This window comes from Mobula hypostoma, chromosome 29, assembly GCF_963921235.1.
Source record: "Mobula hypostoma chromosome 29, sMobHyp1.1, whole genome shotgun sequence".
In the NCBI taxonomy this organism is placed as follows: Eukaryota; Metazoa; Chordata; class Chondrichthyes; order Myliobatiformes; family Myliobatidae; genus Mobula; species Mobula hypostoma.
The window spans coordinates 22025469-22044341 of record NC_086125.1 but is presented as its reverse complement, the minus strand read 5'-3'; the positions used below and the strand labels follow the sequence as shown (position 1 = coordinate 22044341).

Sequence of the window (18873 nt, the reverse complement as noted above, 5' to 3'; positions counted from 1 at the left end):
TCTAAGGGAAATCCTGACACGGTGATGGAGACAACATGCAAACTCCACTTGGACAACGACCAAGGTCAGGATTGACCCAGGTCCCTGGAGGCAGCGGCGCAATTGGCTGCACCACTGCCCTAACGCAGGACGTGATCTGAGTCCTGTACCAGCTCTGAGAGCAAAGCATAAAATTCACCCGATATCCTGCATCTGAAACCTTGATAAGATTGTATTAAATGTTCTCCAGGTGAGGGTAGCCGACGGGTCTCAAACCCTCGGTGAGATAGGGAGTTGTCTATCCCAGCATGTGAAGACAGACTCCGGTGGATTGAGCGGACGAGACCAATGGAAGGTCCAACGGTCAAGAAGGCGGTCTCTGCAAGTGTCGTGGAACGTGTAGAGCAGGACAAAAAAAAGAAGATGTCCTGGTCATCCACTGCGCCTAGTCCCATCTCCAGCCATCTAGACTCTGTCTTGCCACTGGACCGAGATGGAAATTAGGAAGAGAGAGTGAGGCTGACGCTGCGCAACTCTCCCTCACTTAAATCCAAATCACGCGCTAGTCTCGACACCATCAATGGTGTCGAGGTCCTCATCGACATCAACGATGGACAAACAACTTAATTCTCCAGGTGGAGATTGCATGGAGAGGTGTAGGAAGCTGTGTTGAAATTTGTAAAAAGGAAAAGACTTCCGAAGGTTTTTGTAGATCTTGTCTGAGATATTCCCCGAGACTGGAAAGAATTTGACTTCACACCCTGACAGATCTTGTTCCAACTGATCTCAGCTGCTGTACCATTGAGAGGTCTAAGACTGGCTAGAGGCAGGAGGAGAATCTTAGGAATAATAGAGGCAACAAGAGGAGACCATTTGGCATCTCAAAGCATCTACCAATCAACCCTGACTGGAACCCATTTCCCTAATTTAGGTCCACAGTCTTTACACCCTGATCCAACAAGTGTCCACCCACTTCGGCAGCCTGTTGACCTGTGATCAAAGGGGAGAGTTTACAGTGACCTGAGATCCCACTGATCTCTAAATTTTTTCTAAATTTAAACACAACATAGTTTGAGAGAACCAATGAAATGTGGTGGGGGGATTGACCTCTTTCCAATTCAGCAAAATGGATCTTCTGACCATTAGTGTAAGAAATGCAATCATCCAACAAGCTGAAGATGTTAAAAGAATTGGTTCTATCATTGGTAAACCAAAAATTGCAGTAATAGGGTGGAGTTGTATATCAATACTCAAAGCAGTTGAAATAATATCAAAGATATCTTTCCAGTATTTTTTAAAAGAGGACATGACCAAAACATATGAGTTACAGAAGATATCTCGGAGTGACAACTATCACATACAGGATTTATATGAGATTAATAACAAGCTAATTTATCCTTCGACATATGAACCCTATGCGCTACTTTAAACTGTATCAACGCATGTTTAGCACATATAGAGGATGAATTAACTAAGTGAAGAATGGTTTCCCATTTTTCAACAGGTAAAGTAACCTTAAGTTCTCTTTCCCAATCAATCTTAACCTTATTAGATACATCTGGACGTATTTTCATAATTACACTATAAATGTTTGCTATTACACTTTTCTGAAAAGAAATTAAACCTAAAACTTTTTCCAAAATATCCGATGAATATAAATTTGGGAAGGTAGGAAGAACAGTATTTTAAAAATTTCTAATCTGTAAATATCTAAAGAAATGGGATCTAGGCAAATTGTATTTGTTAGATAATTGTTCAAAAGACATGAAACAATTATCCAAAAATAGATCACAAAATTTTAATACACCTTTAGTTTTCCAAGCCAAATAGGCTTGATCCATGATAGAGGGTTGAAAAAAACAAATTAGATATAATAGGACGCGCTAGAATAAATTGATTCAACCCAAAAAATTTTCAAAATTGAAACCATATTTGTAAAGTATATTTTACTATTGGGTTAACCATTTGTTTATGCAATTTAGCAAGAGAAAAGGGAAGCGAGGTCCCTAAAATAGAACCCAATGAAAACCCTTGTAAAGATTTACATTAAAGATTTACCCAATGTGGATTTGAAGTTATGTCCAAGTCCCATGACCAAAATTTTAAATATCGAATATTAATTGCCCAATAATAAAATCTAAAATTCAGCAATGCCAGACAACCCCCTTTTTAAATTTCTGTAAGTATCTTTTACCTATCCTAGGATTTTTATTCTGCCATATATATGAAGAGATTTTAGAATCAACCTTGTCAAAAAAGGATTTTGGAATAAAAACTGGCACCGCTTGAAATAAATATTAAAATTTAGGTAAAATAATCATCTTGATAGCATTAATCTGACCTGTCAATGATAGAGACATTGGTGACCGTTTAGTAAACAAAAGTTTAATCTGATCAATTAAAGGTATAAAATTAGCCTTAAATAAATCCTAATGCTTTTTTGTAATTTTAACCCCTAAGTATGTAAAGAAATCAGTAACCAATTTAAATGGTAAACATCCATGAATTGGAACCTGCATATTTAGGGGAAATAGTTCACTCTTATTAAGGTTTAATTTATAACCAGAAAAATTACTAAACTGAGCCAACAAGAATAAAACAGCAGGAATGGATTTCTCAGGGTTAGAGATATATAATAGCAAATCGTCTGCATATAATGATACCTTATGTATCATTATACGGGTAATAGCAAGAATGTTAGGTGAATCTCGAATAGCAATTGCTAAAGGTTCAAGGGCAATATCAAATAATAATGGACTAGGAGGACATTCCTGCCTAGTACCCCAAAATAAACGAAAAAAGGGAGATCATTGATTCTTGGTAAAAACTGAAGCTACAGGGGTATAATATATCAATTTAATCCAAGATATAAATATTGGGCTAAAATTAAATTTCTCAAGCACAGTAAATAAATATGACCATTCAACTCTGTCAAAAGCTTTCTCAGCATCTACTGAAATAACACATTCTGGAGTAGTAAGTGATGGAGTATAAATAATATTCATCAATCTCCTAATATTAAAAGATGAATAATGTTTTTTAATAAATCCAGTCTGGTCCACAGAGATAATTTGAGGTAATACCTTCTCTAACCAGTTGCTAATATTTCAGAAAAAATCTTTGAATCGACATTCAACAGAGATATCGGTCTATATGATGCACAATCAGTAGGGTCTTAATTCTTTTTAAGAATTAAAGAAATAGAAGCTTCATAAAATGATTGTGGTAATTTACCTAATCTGATTGCTTCTTTAAAAACTCTAGACAACCAAGGCAAAAGAATAGCAGAAAAAAACTTAAAGAATTCCACTGTAAAACCATCTGGACCAGGTGCTTTGCCAGAATTCATAGAGGAAATAATACCTTTTATTTCTTCATCCGTGATAGGAGTTTCTAATGTTAAACATTCTTCTGGTGATAATTTCAGAAAATTCAATTTCCTTAAAAAGACATGCATAACGTTAGGACATGAGGAAATTCAGAATGGTATAAAGAGGTGTAAAACTCTTGAAAGGATTTATTTATCTCGTCATGATTGACTGCTAAACTGTCAAGATGCTTACAAATCTTAATAATTTGATGTTTAACCGAATCAGTTTTCAATTGATTAGCTAGTAGTTTACCCGACTTATCACTATGTATATAAAACTCACTTCTGGTTTTCATTAATTGATTTTCAATTGAGGAGGTTAATAATAGAAAAAAATTAAAGTGTTATTTATGATCCCTCTATCAAATTTGAAAAGACTTGGAGGCCATTTATTCAATACTTTCATATAATGTAACTTGACCTTTTCCAAACCTACTCTATTCATTTTTAGTATATGTTGAGGGGAGCAGAGTCAACGACACTAATGGTTCTTTTTTATGGTTCATAACAGCCCATGTCTTTTTTTTTTCTGTAGTTTAGTTGGTCTACCTTGTTAGATTAGTTTTTTTGGGGGGTATATTTTTTTTTCTTTTTTCCTTTTTCATGTTAATTTGTCTATATATAATATTTGTATCCTGTAAGATTGGGAGGTTTAATATCCATGTATTAACTGGGTTTATATTTATATATGATAATTACAATAACGTAATCCAATAACTTTGTATGATTACTATATTATGTTAATCTTTAACATTACGATACTGATAAAAAGATTGAAAAAGAAAGAAAAGATCCCACTGATCTCCATTTAGGGACCTGCAGAAGTGAGTCTGGCTGAGATCCCAGCATCACAGAACATTGCAGAACTGGTCAGCTAATGGCTAATCATTCCCTCAACTTCTTCTGGGATTGACCACAATGAGAGAGGCAAACAAGGCTTCTGTTGAAACACCAGTTGCCTGATGCTGTTGGACTTGGCCACTATCAACCCTAGTCTCTGCATGTGGAGCAGGGAGGGAAATGGGATGGTGCCCCTCCCTGTCCTTCTCAATTCTCTCCTGTGCTAGGTGGCTCTGCCCTCCCAGTTTACTGACAGATGCCCAACTCTGTGGACAGAGATTGAGTTCCAGTGCAGAGCTGAGAAGGAGTCACATTGTCACTGCTGCTGTCATTGGAGGAGAAAGCGGAGCCAAGTCCTGTCTGTAGTTTTGGACGGACAGAACTTATCCCAACAAACTATATCAAAGGAGAGTGCAGGCCATTTCCCCCACATTCAGGCCAACATCCCTTAACCAATGGCATTGATTGGTCATCAGCGCACTGTTATTGTTTGGGATTTTGCCATGCAGAGGTTAGCTGCCGCTTTCCTGCACTGTAGATCCGCTGACGCTCTCAATGTATTTCACAAACTGACTGCCACCCAGTGACGAATCTCTTCCATCCTCACAGCTGTTGGCTGAAGCACAAGTTGGGGTTTAACTGGAGTTTCCAGGGCCCAGTCTGTTTCATGATTCTGGTAAGCTTCCTGTTTCTCTCTGCACTGCAACCGTTCCAGACCGGGGTTCTCTCTTGTTGTGTGCTTCACTTTCAGTCCCCTGTGTGTGTCCACATGGTGCTGTCTCTATGCCCAGGGTTCACAGACACCAGATATCACTGTGCACTGGAGTGTCTCAGTGCCCAGTGTTGAGAAGGACGAGTTTGGGGGATGCACTGAAGCTTGGTGCAGACACTCCAAAAGCTCAGTGGGGAAGGATCACAGTCAGGGGTGGTGCCTCTGCTGAGGGGCTGTGTCCAGTGTAACAGCCCCTCACGAATCACTCATGGACTGTGAGAAGCATCGGTGTCTTCTCAATGTTAATGTGTCTGACACTCAGTGTGGTCGGCACATTTGATAACTGAAGAAATATCAGTGAACCTGGCCCTCAGGTGTTTGTGTCAATCACACCTCTGACCTAGGGGCTGGCCTTTGATCTGTTGCTTTCAGCATCAGAATCAGGTTTATTATCACCAGCAGCAGCAGTTTAATGCAATACATAATAGAAGTAGAAGAAAAAATTATAATATAATAATAAATAATTAAATCAATTACAGTATACATATATTGAATAAATTAAAAATCATGCAACAACAGAAATAATATATATTAAAAAAGTGAGGTAGTTTTCAAGGGTTCAATGTCCATTTAGGAATCAGATGCCAGAGGGGAAGACGCTGTTCCTGAATCGCTGAGTGTGAGCCTTCAGGCTTCTGTCCCTCCTACCTGATGGTAACAGTAAGAGAAGGGCACACCCTGGGTGCTGGAGGTCCTTAATAATAGACACTGCCTTTTTGAGACATCTCTCCTTGAAAATGTGCTGGGTACTTTGTAGGCTAGCGCCCAAGATGGAGCCCACTAAATTCACAACCCTTTCTCCTAACCCTGAGCTTTCTTTCCTAACCCTGAGCCATTGTACCCTATCAACCCCAACCCTGTGTTATCCTGAACACCAGCCACTGACCAACACAAAGGATGCACCCAGGCTACACATCCTGGGTAGTTTCCTCCATTTCACCACCCCCCCCAGGTCCCCTCTGAGTCGTGTGTGCACTGGGCCCAGTGACAATGGAACCTTCATGGTTGCTTTCATCCCTTTGAGACATTGGCACATTTGCGGATTAGGTAGAACTTTACCCTAAGTGTTGGGACAGTTCGTAAAATGCTTCAATCACTTTGGAGATGGTGAAAGATTTTGATCTAAAAGCAAGTTCCTGTTGTTAAAGTATGGTATCTCGTTCCACCATCTCCATTGTCCTATTATTTATCACTAAGTAGGGTGGGCCTAGGTTTTGGTTGTGTTTGTCTGCATAACTAAAAGGAGCAGCAAGGAGGAATAAGCAGGTTGACGGACACCAGGTCTTTGATTCAGGGCAGGATGGAGGAAAGAAGCAGAGAAACTGGGGGCCTGCTTCCCAATCTTCTGGCCTGGAATTCCCAGCTCATAGATCCCACTGACTCATCATAGTGGTTGAGGGTGAACAATTCCCATTTAATTCTTCTCCTGGGCTTCCTAGTCATCCCAATGCATCAGGATTCTGTGGAAAATCCCACCCCCTGGAAGAATGTTGGTTTTCCAAAATGTTTGAGTGGAGAGTCTGAGGGGAAGACATGGGGGATAAGCAGAAACAAGAGAAAATCTGCAGATGCTAGAAGTCCAAGCAACACACACAAAATGCTGGAGGAGCTCAGCAGTCAGGCAGCATCTATGGAAAAGAGTACAGTCGACACTTCAGGCCAAGACCCTTTGGCACCATTCTCTGTGTGTTGCTTAGATTTCCAGAATTTGATTACTACACTGCTGAGTCCCTTCCAGGTATGGCTACCCTGAAGGAATTTAAATCTCTCCAGAACTGCTGAAGGGTCTCAGCCCGAAACACTTTTCCATAGATACTGCTGGCCTGCTGAGTTCCTCCAGAATTCTGTGGGGACAAGCAGAATTTTAGATAAAGAAAGAAAGAGTGTCACGGGTAAAGCCAATAATCATTGAGAAGTAAGTGTGAGTGTCAGTGAGTGAGAATGGAAAGTAGGAGGGGTGAATTGAGTACGGGATTTGGGAGATCCTTTCTGCCTTGCTCATGAAAGTCAGTCTTTCTCTCACTCTTTCTGGCTTTTTCCCTCCATCATTCTCTCACACACTCTCTCTCTCACACACATTTTCTTGCAATCACTCCCTCTCTCGCACTCTCTCTTTCTCTCTCTCCAGGTCAATACAGTCCTTTTATTTGCGACTCTCTACTTACTGAGACGCCACTTCAACTCGCGCAACAAGGAGGTGTCGAAGCTGAAGGAAACCAAGTAAGTGACTTGATGGATGTATATAAGATGATATGAGGCATGAAGTGGACAGCCAGCATCTTTCTCCCAGAGTAACAATAGCTAATATGAGATGGCATAGTTTAATGTGATTGGAGGAAAAGTACTGGGGGGGGGGGAGCTCAGAGGTAAGTTGTCCACACAGAGAATGGTGGGAGTGTGGAACATATTACCAGGGGTGGTGGTAGAGGGGGTACATTAGGGGCATTTGAAAGACGCTTAGATGGGCACATGGATAAAGGTAGAATGAAGCCCTATGTGGGAGGCTAGCTTAATCTTGGAGTAGGTTAAAAGTTTAGCACAACATCATGGGCTGTAGGGTCTGTACTGTGCCGTGTTCTCTGTTCTATGTTTCACGATGTGTGTCATGGTCCGGTTCGGGGTCCCTTTAAATTTACTTACTTTGTGTTACGATCCGGACCGTTGACTCGCTGTTTCCCTTCGGTTCCCTGTTTTCCCTTGTCCCTCGGGCTTGGTAATTAGAGGCAATTTACTCTCGGCTGAACCGGCAGTTTATAGTCTCCGGCTTTCAGCTGTTCGGTGTGAGAGCGTTTGCGAAGTCGCCAAAGGTACTGCGAGCCAATATCATCTGGCCGGAGCAAGCCTAGTCTCCGTCCGAAGCGAGTGCCAGTAATTCGCCTCTCCTCACCAGAGCGACCCTGTCAAGTTACCTCACCAAAGCAAGCCTGCAAAGTGTCCTCGCCGAGGCAGGTCCGTCAGTTAACCCGCCGGAGGGAATCAAGACCCGCTGTCTACTGTTCCCGGGCCGAGTCTAGAGCTCGTCACTCCCGGGGGCATCCAGGTACCACGTCCTGTCCCGGCCCCGGGGGCATCCAGGTACCACGTCCTGTCCCGGCCCCAGGGGCATCCAGGTACCACGTCCTGTCCCGGCCCCGGGTGCATCCAGGTACCACGTCCAGTCCCAGCCCTGGCGGTCCATGATTCCGAGTCCTAGCCCAGACCTAAAGTCCCAGCCTAGTCCAAGGCCTGAGTCCTTGTCCAGTTCGTTATTCCTGCTTCTGCTTTGGTCTCCTGGTATCGAACAATAAACTCAATTGAGTTAACCTCAGAAGATGTGTCTTGCATTTGGGTCCACCCTTGCTCCCAATGCCCCCCTTTGTGACAATGTGTCCATCACCAGCCCAGCCTCTTTGGACCCTGACATGGGGCAGAGTCCTGGCATGGAAGCTGCTGTTGTTCATGATCTGGCAAAACACAGAGACACTCCTACTAAGAGCCAACAGCACTTCTCCCTCTGTCCCCCTGACTATACCCCTTGCCCATCCTCTGGTTTCCCCCCTCCCCCTTTTCCTTCTCCCTAGGCCTCCTGGCCCATGATCCTCTCATATCCCCTTTGCCAATCACCTGTCCAGCTGTTGGCTCCATCCCTCCCCCTCCTGTCTTATCCTATTATTTTGGATCTCCCCCTCCCCCTCCCACTTTCAAATCTCTTTCTTCAGTTAGTCCTGATGAAGGGTTTTGGCCTGAAACGTCGACTGTACCTCTTCCTAGAGATGCTGCCTGACCTGCTGCGTTCACCAGCAACTTTGATGTGTGTTGCTTGAATTTCCAGCATCTGCAGAATTGTGTGTGTGTGTGTGTGTCTGTGTGTTTATGTGTCTGTGTGCGTGTGTGTTTGTGTGTCTGTGTCCGTCTGTCCGTCCCATGTGGCTAAGTCCCAAATGTCTCAGATATCTTTGATGTTACAAAGTAAATATATGCCCTTGCATCCTCTTTGGATTATTATAGGGAGGGGACACCATGATCTCCTTGCTCATACCTCACCTTTCAGAATCAGAAACAGGTTTGTTTTCACTGAAAAACTTTATTATCCCTGACATATTGATGGTCACTTTATTAGGCATATCTGTTAGATACACCAACATCTGCTGCTGTAGCCCATCTGCTTCAAGGTTTGACGTGTTGTGTGTTTGACGAATCTTTTCTGAACACCACTGTTGTAATGCATGGTTATTTGAGTTACAGTTACGTTCCTTTCATCTTCAACCAGGCTGGTCATTCCCCTCGGACCTCTATCATTAACAAGGTGTTTTTGCCCACAGAACTGCCACTCACTGGATTTTTTTTAAAACAAAATTTGCACTATTCTCTGTAAACTCTAGATACTGTTGTGCATGGAAATCCCAGGATATGAGCAGTTACTGAGATGCGCAAGCCACCCCACCTGGCACCAACTGTTATTCCACAGTCAAAGTTACTTACATCACATTTCTTCCCCATTCTGATTAACAACTGAAACTCTAGACCATGCCTGCATGATTTTATGCATCAAATTGCTGCCACATGATCGGCTAATTATATATTTGCATTAATGAGCAGGGTTACAGATGTGTGTAATGAAGTGACCACTGAGTGTATATCATGATATTTGTTGTTTTGTAACAACAAATCAACTCTATCTTTTATATTAGTATATTGTTTTACAACTGATCCCTGGTGAGTGAGTGGGATAAGAATTAGCAGGTTCCCAGGAAGGGTCTCTGTCCATGGTGCTGATCTCTGCCGATGATGGCACTGGCCGTGGGGTGCTAATCGGGTCATTGGCTGGAGATTGTTGGTGGAAATGTACTTGTGTACATGCCATGTGAGCACAGTGTCGGGACTGACACGGTTGCTGCCACTTACCCTCAAATCCAATGACCAGGAACGGGAACACAGACAATGTAAGGTTGATGGTATCACCAAAAGATGAGACACATCATTAAGGTCTCATTCAGGAGGCACTTTAATAATCTGAGCATGACCAAGCAGAGCCAACATTGTATCACAAAGGGAAACTCATGTTTCCTATCGTCAATCTAATAATAAATAAGGTAGAGATGGAGGAGGCATTGGGTTTTCAGAAGGCATTTGTACTCCTTCTGGGGATAGATTGCATAAACAGATGAGGTGATTCTCAGCAGCCCTGAAGGCTTCTACCCACTCACCCTCAGGATCGATTCTCGGTTATGTGGACAAATTGACTGGTGTGCTCTGTGGTGAAGGTTTACCAGGCTGATCCCCAGGCTGGATAGGTTGATGTTCCAGAGACATTTAAGCAGAATGGAACTTCACTCAATATAGTTTAGGAGGGTGAGAAGAGCCTACTTTAAAAAACTGATTATGAAGGGGATAGAGAAAATGTTGAGCAGATGACATGGGCACTTAGAGCAAAGAACAGTTTCCGGATGGGGGTGAAACATTTGAAAATCAATTCATGAGGGGCTTCTTACCTTGAAAGATTGTGAATCTCTACTCCAGAGTGATGCAGATATGGAGTTTTTGAGTATTTTAAAGAAAGAAATTGACAAATGTTTGAGCTATGGGAGAGTCAATGGGTTTGCAGAGAGTAGGTGAGTATTGTGAAAACCAGGATTAGACCAACCACGATCTTAACAAATGACAAGCAAAGGTTCAAAGCGACAACTCCTGCACCTGCTTCGTGTCTTATGTAACACAGCATCCTGAATTGGCAATATTTCACTGCTCCTCTGCCATGACTGGGTCTAAATCCTGGGACTCATTTTCCCACCATTTCATGGGAGCACCTGCACCAGAAGGAAAGCAGCATTTCTAGGCAGTGGCACACCATCGCCTTCTCAAGGGCAGTTTTGATGCAATAAGCAATATCCTGTCCAGTGATGCCTGGTGCCCAGCAATGTATCCAATAAACACAAGAATATGCTGTTGGCTGCTGAGAAAACCCTGAGGGTATGAAAGATCCCGCTTGAAAGGAATTTCATCATTCCTGTGTTTTTCATTCACCTGGTCTCTTCTATCTTCATCTCTACAGATCCCTAACCATTAAGGCTGCAGCACGGATGTTTGTTTTGGGATCCACATGGATCTTTGGGATATTTCAAGTTAATAAGAGCACTACAGTGTTCTCCAACTTATTCGTTATCATCAACAGTCTCCAGGGTCTGTTCGTTTTCCTTATTTACTGCATTCTCAATCACCGGGTAAGAATCTCTTCCCTACAGACACAAACTGTGACTGGTTGGGCACTCGGGGTGTAAAGGAACAGGGGAACCTAGGAGTATGAGTTTGAAAGCAGTGTCAGAGGTGGACAGGATGGTGAGAGAGGCATTTGGCACATGGGCCTTCATTGGTCAGGGCAATGAGCATTGGAGATAGGACATTATTTTGTAATTTCATACGTTGTTGGTGGGGATGCACTTGGAATACTGTATATACTTTTCGCCACCCTGTTATCAGAAAGTCATGGTTAAATTGTAAAGAGTGGAGACAATATTTGAAGATGTTTCCAGGATTAGAGGCCCTGAGTTATACGGAGAGATTGACCAGCTTAGACCTCTGTTCCTTGGGACGTAAGAGAACGAGAGTCAACCTTGCAGAAATGTTTAAAAGTATGTGAAACATAAATAAGATGGGTGATGTCTTTTCCAGAGGGTTGGGGAGACTAGAACTAAGGGGCATAGATTTAGGATGAGAGGGGAAACATTTAAAAGGGACCTGAGAGGTAGAGGGTGGTGAGTATATGGAATGAGCTGCCAGAAGAAGTGATTGAGGCAGATACAGTGGTATAATTTAAGAAGTATTTGGTTATGTACATGGAGGGTTGGGGATTTGAGGGTCGTGGGTTGAAAGGAGCAGACTCAATGGGTCGAATGGACTAATTCTGCTTCAGTGTCTCATGGTGTAACACAGGAATTTGGAACTAATGACATGTTGGCTTTCATAACTTGAGGAGTTGAGTATAGGAGCAAAGAGATCCTTCTGCAGCTGTACAGGGCCCTGGTGAGACCCCACCTGGAGTACTGTGTGCAGTGTTGGTCTCCAAATTTGAGGAAGGACATTCTTACTATGGAGGGAGTGCAGCATAGGTTCACTGGGTTAATTCCAGGGATGGCGGGAATGTCATACGTCAAAAGATTAGAGCCACTGGGCTTGTATACACTGGAATTTAGAAGGATGAGAGGGGATCTGATTGAAACATCTGATTATTAAGGAATGTGACATGCTAGAGGCATGAAACATGTTCCCGATGTTGGGGGAGTCCAGAACCAGAGGCCACAGTTTAAGACTAAGGGGTAGATCATTTAGAATGAAGTTGAGGAAAAAATTCTTCACAAAGAGGGTTGTGGATCTGTGGAATGCTCTCCCTAAGAAGGCAGTGGAGGCCAATTCTCTGGATTCTTTCCAGAAAGAGTTAGATGGAGCTCTTAAAGATAGTGGAGTCAAGGGATATGGGGAGAAGGCAGGAACAGGGTACTGATTGTGGATGATCAGCCATGATCACAGTGAATGACGGTGCTGGCTCGAAGGGCCGAATGGCCTACTCCTGCACCTATTGTCTATTGTCTATAATGGATGGGCACCGTGGTTGGCATGAGCTTGTTGGGTCGAAAGGCCAGTATCCAAACTGCATTGCTCTGTGACTCCACAACTCTATCAATTTCTCCACTTCATCTGACTCTCTGCATATAATCATCATAGTGATGAATGGTTAGAGCGCCTTTTCCTGAACTATGTATTTGAAGCAAGAGTCAGCACATGGTCCTTTAAGTTTTCATCACCATTTAATAAGATCAGGCTGATATGATTGTGACCTCTAAAGTTCATTTTCATCTCACCTTGATAAACTTTCACCTCCTTATCCAGAAGCTCTCTACCTCTCTGTAAATGTTTTTCAAAGTTCATGATTTCACTCGTCTTTGATAAAAGAAATTTGGTGGACTTGCTTCTGTCTGAGTGATCCACTGGAGGTGCCAATGGGACACAGTTACAATATAAAATTTAATTCTTACTTGGCTTTGGGACTCTGAAGGATGACTGAAAGGTAGTTTTATTCTACTATGTAGGAATTAACAAATTCTTTAAAGCATATTCCAAAATAATTGTTAATGTGTGAAGGTTTCTCTCACCACTCATAACCATCACAAAAATAGATAGCGATGACCATTGCAAAATAAATAACAGAAAATGAAAGACAGGTTCAGAATTCATGATTAGTGCAAAGAATCAAACTATTTAATTGTGCAAAAATAAAATTTGTTTAAACTGTGTATGACTAATGTATCATTCTCATTTCCTTGAAGGTGATTGATGAATTTCGGAAATGGTTGACCAGTAAACAGAAGAGCGTCACCGCAGAGTCCTCACAGATAGAGATGAACACGACTGAGGTAAGAAGCTGTCTCCAGAAGGACAGAAACATTCAGAAGGTTGGGCTGTGTCTACGGAGGCAGAAATAAACTGAATGACTTGGGACGATGATCTTCCATCCAAACTGCTCCAATGAAAGATCATCCACCCAAACCATTGATGGTCTCTTTTGACATCTGTAGAGGAAGAAACAGTGAATGTTTTTGGAGCCTTCATTCCTCCAATCAGGCATGGACTGAGAAGTGGGAAATAATTCACAGACAATCACCACCTCCATCAAGAGCACATCAATCCACTTACCCCTGAGATTCAATAATGTCATTGAGTCCCTTCCATTAACATCCTAGAGCTGCCACCGTTAACTAACTGAACCAGACCAGCCACATTTACTGTAGTATACATGCGGAATGAGCACCCAGAGGAAGTGCTAGAATTAGGTGCAAAAACAACTTTTAAACAGCAGTTGGATGTAAATGGATTGGAAAAGTTTAGCAAATACGGGCTCAAAGTAGGCAAATCGGATCAGCTAGGATGGGACATCTTGGTTGGCATGGACTAGTTGGTCTGGAGGCCTGTTGCCTTGCTGTATCAGAATCAGAATCGGGTTGTAGGAACAAACTGAAAGATCACACAGTTGATATTTGAAATAACGAGTGATTTATTCAAAACAGGTGCATTGCATGGTGGTGAGGGGGAGCAGTGTCAGTGATTTTGCTGGTGCAAGTGGGGGAAGGTGAGGGGAAGGGTAGGGTGACTGCTCCTGACAATGGGCAGTGAATCCACACAGTGAAACTCTGATCCATGCAAATTGTAAAATTGTTTCTGCCTCTACTTGGCTTTTTGCTGCCCTCTGCTGTTGCATGAGATCTGATGATTGAATAACAAGTCAGTTTGCTCCCCTTGCTGGGAGTGGTGCCTGCAGTGTCTCGGCAATGTATTTTGGCCTTGCCCCATCCCCTGCCCACCACACACAAGTGGGCACCAGCTTTCCAACAGACTATTGTGGGTCAACACGGGTGAAGAACACACTGTGATTCTCATTCCCATTCAAGCCCTCCTGCTGACCATGAATCCCAAGGAGCTTTGACTCTTCTGGCAGAACCCCCAGGGCAGTGAATAGAAGAATTTTACCTCCTTAAAGTTGTCTTCACTCGATTTTGTCTGGACCAAGACAAATAATAGCAATCTCATTTTGTTTTATCTAGACTTATAAAGTAACACAAACAGACGCATTCAACACCCAATGACAAGATTCTTCTCAGCGGAGTTTCTTTCTTTCATTCTCTTTCGCTGCTACTGTGCGTCTGGCTCTGAAGATCGTGGGTTCAAGACCCACTCCCAAACATGGAGAGTTCTGTTGGAGGATTGGTCACACCAGCATGTCATGGTCCAGTCCATGAAGTCGGTATTCCGATTCACAGTCCGGTCCATTGACCCTTGCTCCAGGTTTTCCTGTCTACCCTGTTTCTGTCTTGTTGAGCTCTAATTGAGGCAGCTGATGCTCATTGGGGCTGGGCAACATAAATACCTTCAGAGACCAGGGCGTGGCTGCTGGCTTGTTCTTGTCCTTACTCCTTGTATCCCTTCCCCTGCCTTCTGTTTCCTCGACTGAAGTCCTGCCTTGTCTTGCCGGTAACTCTCGCCTCACCTGAAGTTCTCGTCTCGCCTTGTATTGCCTGAAGCCTTGCCCTGTCTTGCTGGTAACTCTCGCCTCGTCTCGCCTGCAGTCTTGTCCTGGAGCCACCCTGTACCTGCTCCCTTCCTGCCCCTTGCCTCCGCCCAGGTAAGCCAGGCCGTCTTGCCGTTACCTGTGGTTGGTTCTGCCCCTTCCTGTCCCTTGCCTCTGTCAGGTAGTGATTCGCGCCCTGCCCAGGTGATCTGCGCCCTGCCCAGGTGAACCGCGCCCTGCCCAGGAGGAGCCTGCCTAGCCTCAAGCCTGAAGACTCCAGCCTCCTGACTCGCCTCAAGCCTGAAGGCTCCAGCCTCCTGCCTAGCCTCAAGCCTGAAGGCTCCAGCCTCCTGCCTAGCCTCGCCTCTAGCCTCGCCTGAAGACTCCAGCCTCTTGTCTCCTGCCAAGCCTCGTCTCTAGCCTCTAGCCTGAAGACTCCTGCCAAGCTTCGCCTCAAGTCTCCTGCCTCCTGCCAAGCCTCGCCTCAAGTCTCTAAGACTCCAGCCTCATCCTGCCTGCCAGCCAAGCCTCATCCTTGCCTAGTTCTGGGGTCCGAGCCAGAGGCAAGACCCAGGTACTGGGTCCTTGTCCAGTCTCTGGCTCGGAGTCCAAGCCCAGACTCCTAGCTCTTTTGTCCAGTCCTGTTCCAGGTTCCTGGTTTTCCTGTCCATGTCCTTGCCATCGCCCTGTATCCTAGTCCTGTCCCTAGTCCTTTAGTGTTTGTGTCTTGCACTTGGGTCCGTTCCCAGCCACCACCTTATGACACAGCAGAACTACTTGGCTTGTACTGAGCTTGTAAATAGGCACGATCTAACTGGAATTCTAGAACTGTCTGTATCTGAAAGTGAGTCTGTACAGGAATATGTATGAGATTTGGTGTTATTATGAGTGTGATTATAAATAAGTTTCAGGATTTGCTAAATTTCCAAGTTTTATGCAGATATCCTGTTATTCTGATTGTTGTTCCTTATGAGATATATGACTTTGGTGCCAACATTGTTGAGATCATTCCTGAACTCAATGTGAGATATGAGATTTGAACTTGACCTTCACCTAACATGTTGCATCTGAACAGCTTAGACATAAAGATCAGGTACACAGACGCACACAGAAAGGCATATGCACACGTGCAGGCACACGTTCACACACACACATACACCACTTCAAGTGCCGATTTTAGCCAGTGATTGGGTAGCAAAACATCACTTAACCATCACACCTTCTCCTCTTCTGCCTTTATAAGTGAAAATTCACTGTCAGTCTTTCTTTCTACATCCAGTTTAAAACCATCTGTTCAAGAAATGAATATATTTTTTTATTGGAATAAGGCTCTTTATTTACCAATTTGTGCATGCTTGAAAATCACTGTACTCTTGAATTCATAAAATAAAAGTATCTTAAATAAATAAACCTTATTGCACTAACAGTGCAATGTGTAATAATTAAAAGTGAATGAGATTTTGAACTGTAGAAAGAGGGTTGTACATGGATTATCACATGGTGAGGGGAATGGCCCCCGGTCGTACCAGAGAGATGGATGTGGCAACGCGTGTCAGAGATGTTACGTCAGGGGCCTGTCCTCGACTGACCTGAAGACCCATGAGATGTGTTCTTGGCACAGCCCACTGGAACAGCTGTCGCCTTCACTGGCCACAGACACCAGATCATGGTCTGCAAACAAGGCACCTATCAGCCCACATATCCCCCACAACCAGCAAAGCTCCCAGGGGCTGGTGCTGGAGGGATTAATGTCTCCGATCGGATGACCCTGGAATGATTCCCAGATCCCAGCACAAATCCCCTCTCCTCTCTCCCCATCATCACACCAACGTTTCTTACAGGAGGGAGGCCCAGTAGAACGGGAATCTCAGAAAATCAGAGGAGTCTCTCTCTGTTTGCCCATAGACCCTGTTTTTGACCAAGTCAGTGGCTTCTGGTCTGAATGATACTCCCTCTGGTCTGTGAGTTAAGGTTCACCTACAAGGAATTATAGGAACAGTCATTATTGACCACCGGCTCCTTCCATTATACACGCCCTACTAAAGGTGAAGGTGGCTTGTTGAAGACATTGCTACTGGCCCATTTCTACTGAAGTTGTTGCTACTTTGCTGACCTTTACACACCCATTCCTGACCTCTCCTAAGCCCCTACTTCTCCCTAACTCTCCTTTCAACTCCAATCCTCCTGACCTTCTCAGTCCTATTAACTTATCTTAACTCCACCTCTGGTGTTGCCCCCCAACCTCATCCTTTATAGACCATTCCTCCACACATGGTCCCACTGCATCCTCTCGGTTCTGGATGAAGTGGGAAACGGTGGAGATCACAAAGTGAAAATCTACCTCCTTTGGGATCTGGATCTTGGTGAGTTTATTGTTGTTCTCTAGGCCTTCACTTACAATAAATCCATAAATAAGCAGTACAAGAGAATAGTGAGGTACTGTCCATGGATTCAAAGACCTTTCAGAAGTTGGATGGTGGAGAAGAAGAAACATTTCCTAAAACGTTAAATGCGGGTCTTCATTTTTAAGAGGAGGTGCAGCGTCTATCATTAAGGACTCTCTCCATCTGGGACATGCCCTTTTCTCATTACTACCATCAGAAGGAGATACAGGAGCCTGAAAGTCTACACCCATCATTTCAGGAATAGCTTCTTCTCCTCCGCCAACCGATTTATGAATGGTCCATGAATTCTACCTCACCATTCATCTTTTGCTCTATTTATTTATTTTTTATAACATATAGTAACTTTTATGTTTTGCATTGTACTGCTGCCACAAAACAATTCATTTCATGATATAATATATGTCGGCGTAATAATCCTGATACTAATTCTGACCTTGGTGAATTCATTGTCGGTTCTCTGGTCCTCAAGCCTATGTTTGGGGTTGGTCTCCCTGCCCCTCTAATTCTCACAGGTCCACCAGAAGTTGCCCTTCTCTCTAAACTCAGACATCTTCTGGATTACAGACTCCCCACCAGTGAGCTGCATCTATATGAAAGGGTTTTCTTTCCTTCCTCTCCTGAGGACCCACTCTGCATCGGTCTATTCGTTGTGATGCAGAGAGCGGTCACATTCCTGCAGCTCCCAATGTCTCCCCCCACACGTAACAGCCCAGGCACTGCAGACATACACACTCCTGTTCTCCTATTGTCCATTCCTGTCCCTGCAGTCTCGTCCCATCCTTTCCTCCAGTTCAACGGCAGCCAGCAATTGCATGTTACCTTGGATAATGGTAAAGATATAGATCAGCTTAATTAATTGTGTACATCGAAACATACATTGATATGTGTTGTTTCTGTTAACGTCCAACACAGCTCGAACATGTGCTGGGGGCAGCCCACCGGTGTTGCTACACATCTGGCAACAATGTGGCATGCTCACAGCTTACCAACCCTGACCCGAATGTCTTTTTGGAATGTGGGAGGAAATCGGAGCATCTGGAGGAAAACCACACGATCACAGGGAGAACTTATAAACTCCTTACAGATAGTGTCATGAATTGAACCCAGATCTCCTGATCACTCGTGCTGTGAAGTGTTATGCTAACTACGTTACTGTGCTGCACTTGATTCAGTACCATGCCATCCTATTCCTCCAGGGATTGACCTCGACCTCAATCTCTGGGTGTATCCTGAAACTAAAGATCCCTCCGTGCATCATTTCTTTCACAGGCCCTGCTGTTTGTCACTTACCACCCTCTGAAATGACCCAGCAAGTGACTCAGTTGCAACTTTACTGTAAATAGAGGAAGAGTAAAATGGGGTGAACCACCCAGCATCAGCCTGGACTTTGGATCGGAACCCGGTCAAGTTGTTCCAAGCCTGACCAACCTTGCAACATTCTCCGCACAAATACTCAGGGACAGAGAGAGCC

At 43.7% G+C, this 18873-nt stretch overlaps 1 protein-coding gene across 1 annotated transcript in view; it reads left to right on the top strand.

The window, feature by feature from the left end:
* The window catches only part of LOC134339292 (adhesion G protein-coupled receptor E2-like), a 139776-nt gene extending 127867 nt beyond the window's left edge, over nucleotides 1–11909 (top strand). The window contains exons 13-16 of the mRNA XM_063035669.1: nucleotides 4799–4865; nucleotides 7090–7181; nucleotides 10993–11161; nucleotides 11871–11909. Of these exons, the coding sequence (XP_062891739.1) occupies nucleotides 4799–4865; nucleotides 7090–7181; nucleotides 10993–11161; nucleotides 11871–11909 (367 nt within the window). The remainder of the gene's footprint in view (nucleotides 1–4798; nucleotides 4866–7089; nucleotides 7182–10992; nucleotides 11162–11870) is intronic.
* The last annotated feature ends 6964 nt before the right edge of the window (nucleotides 11910–18873 follow it).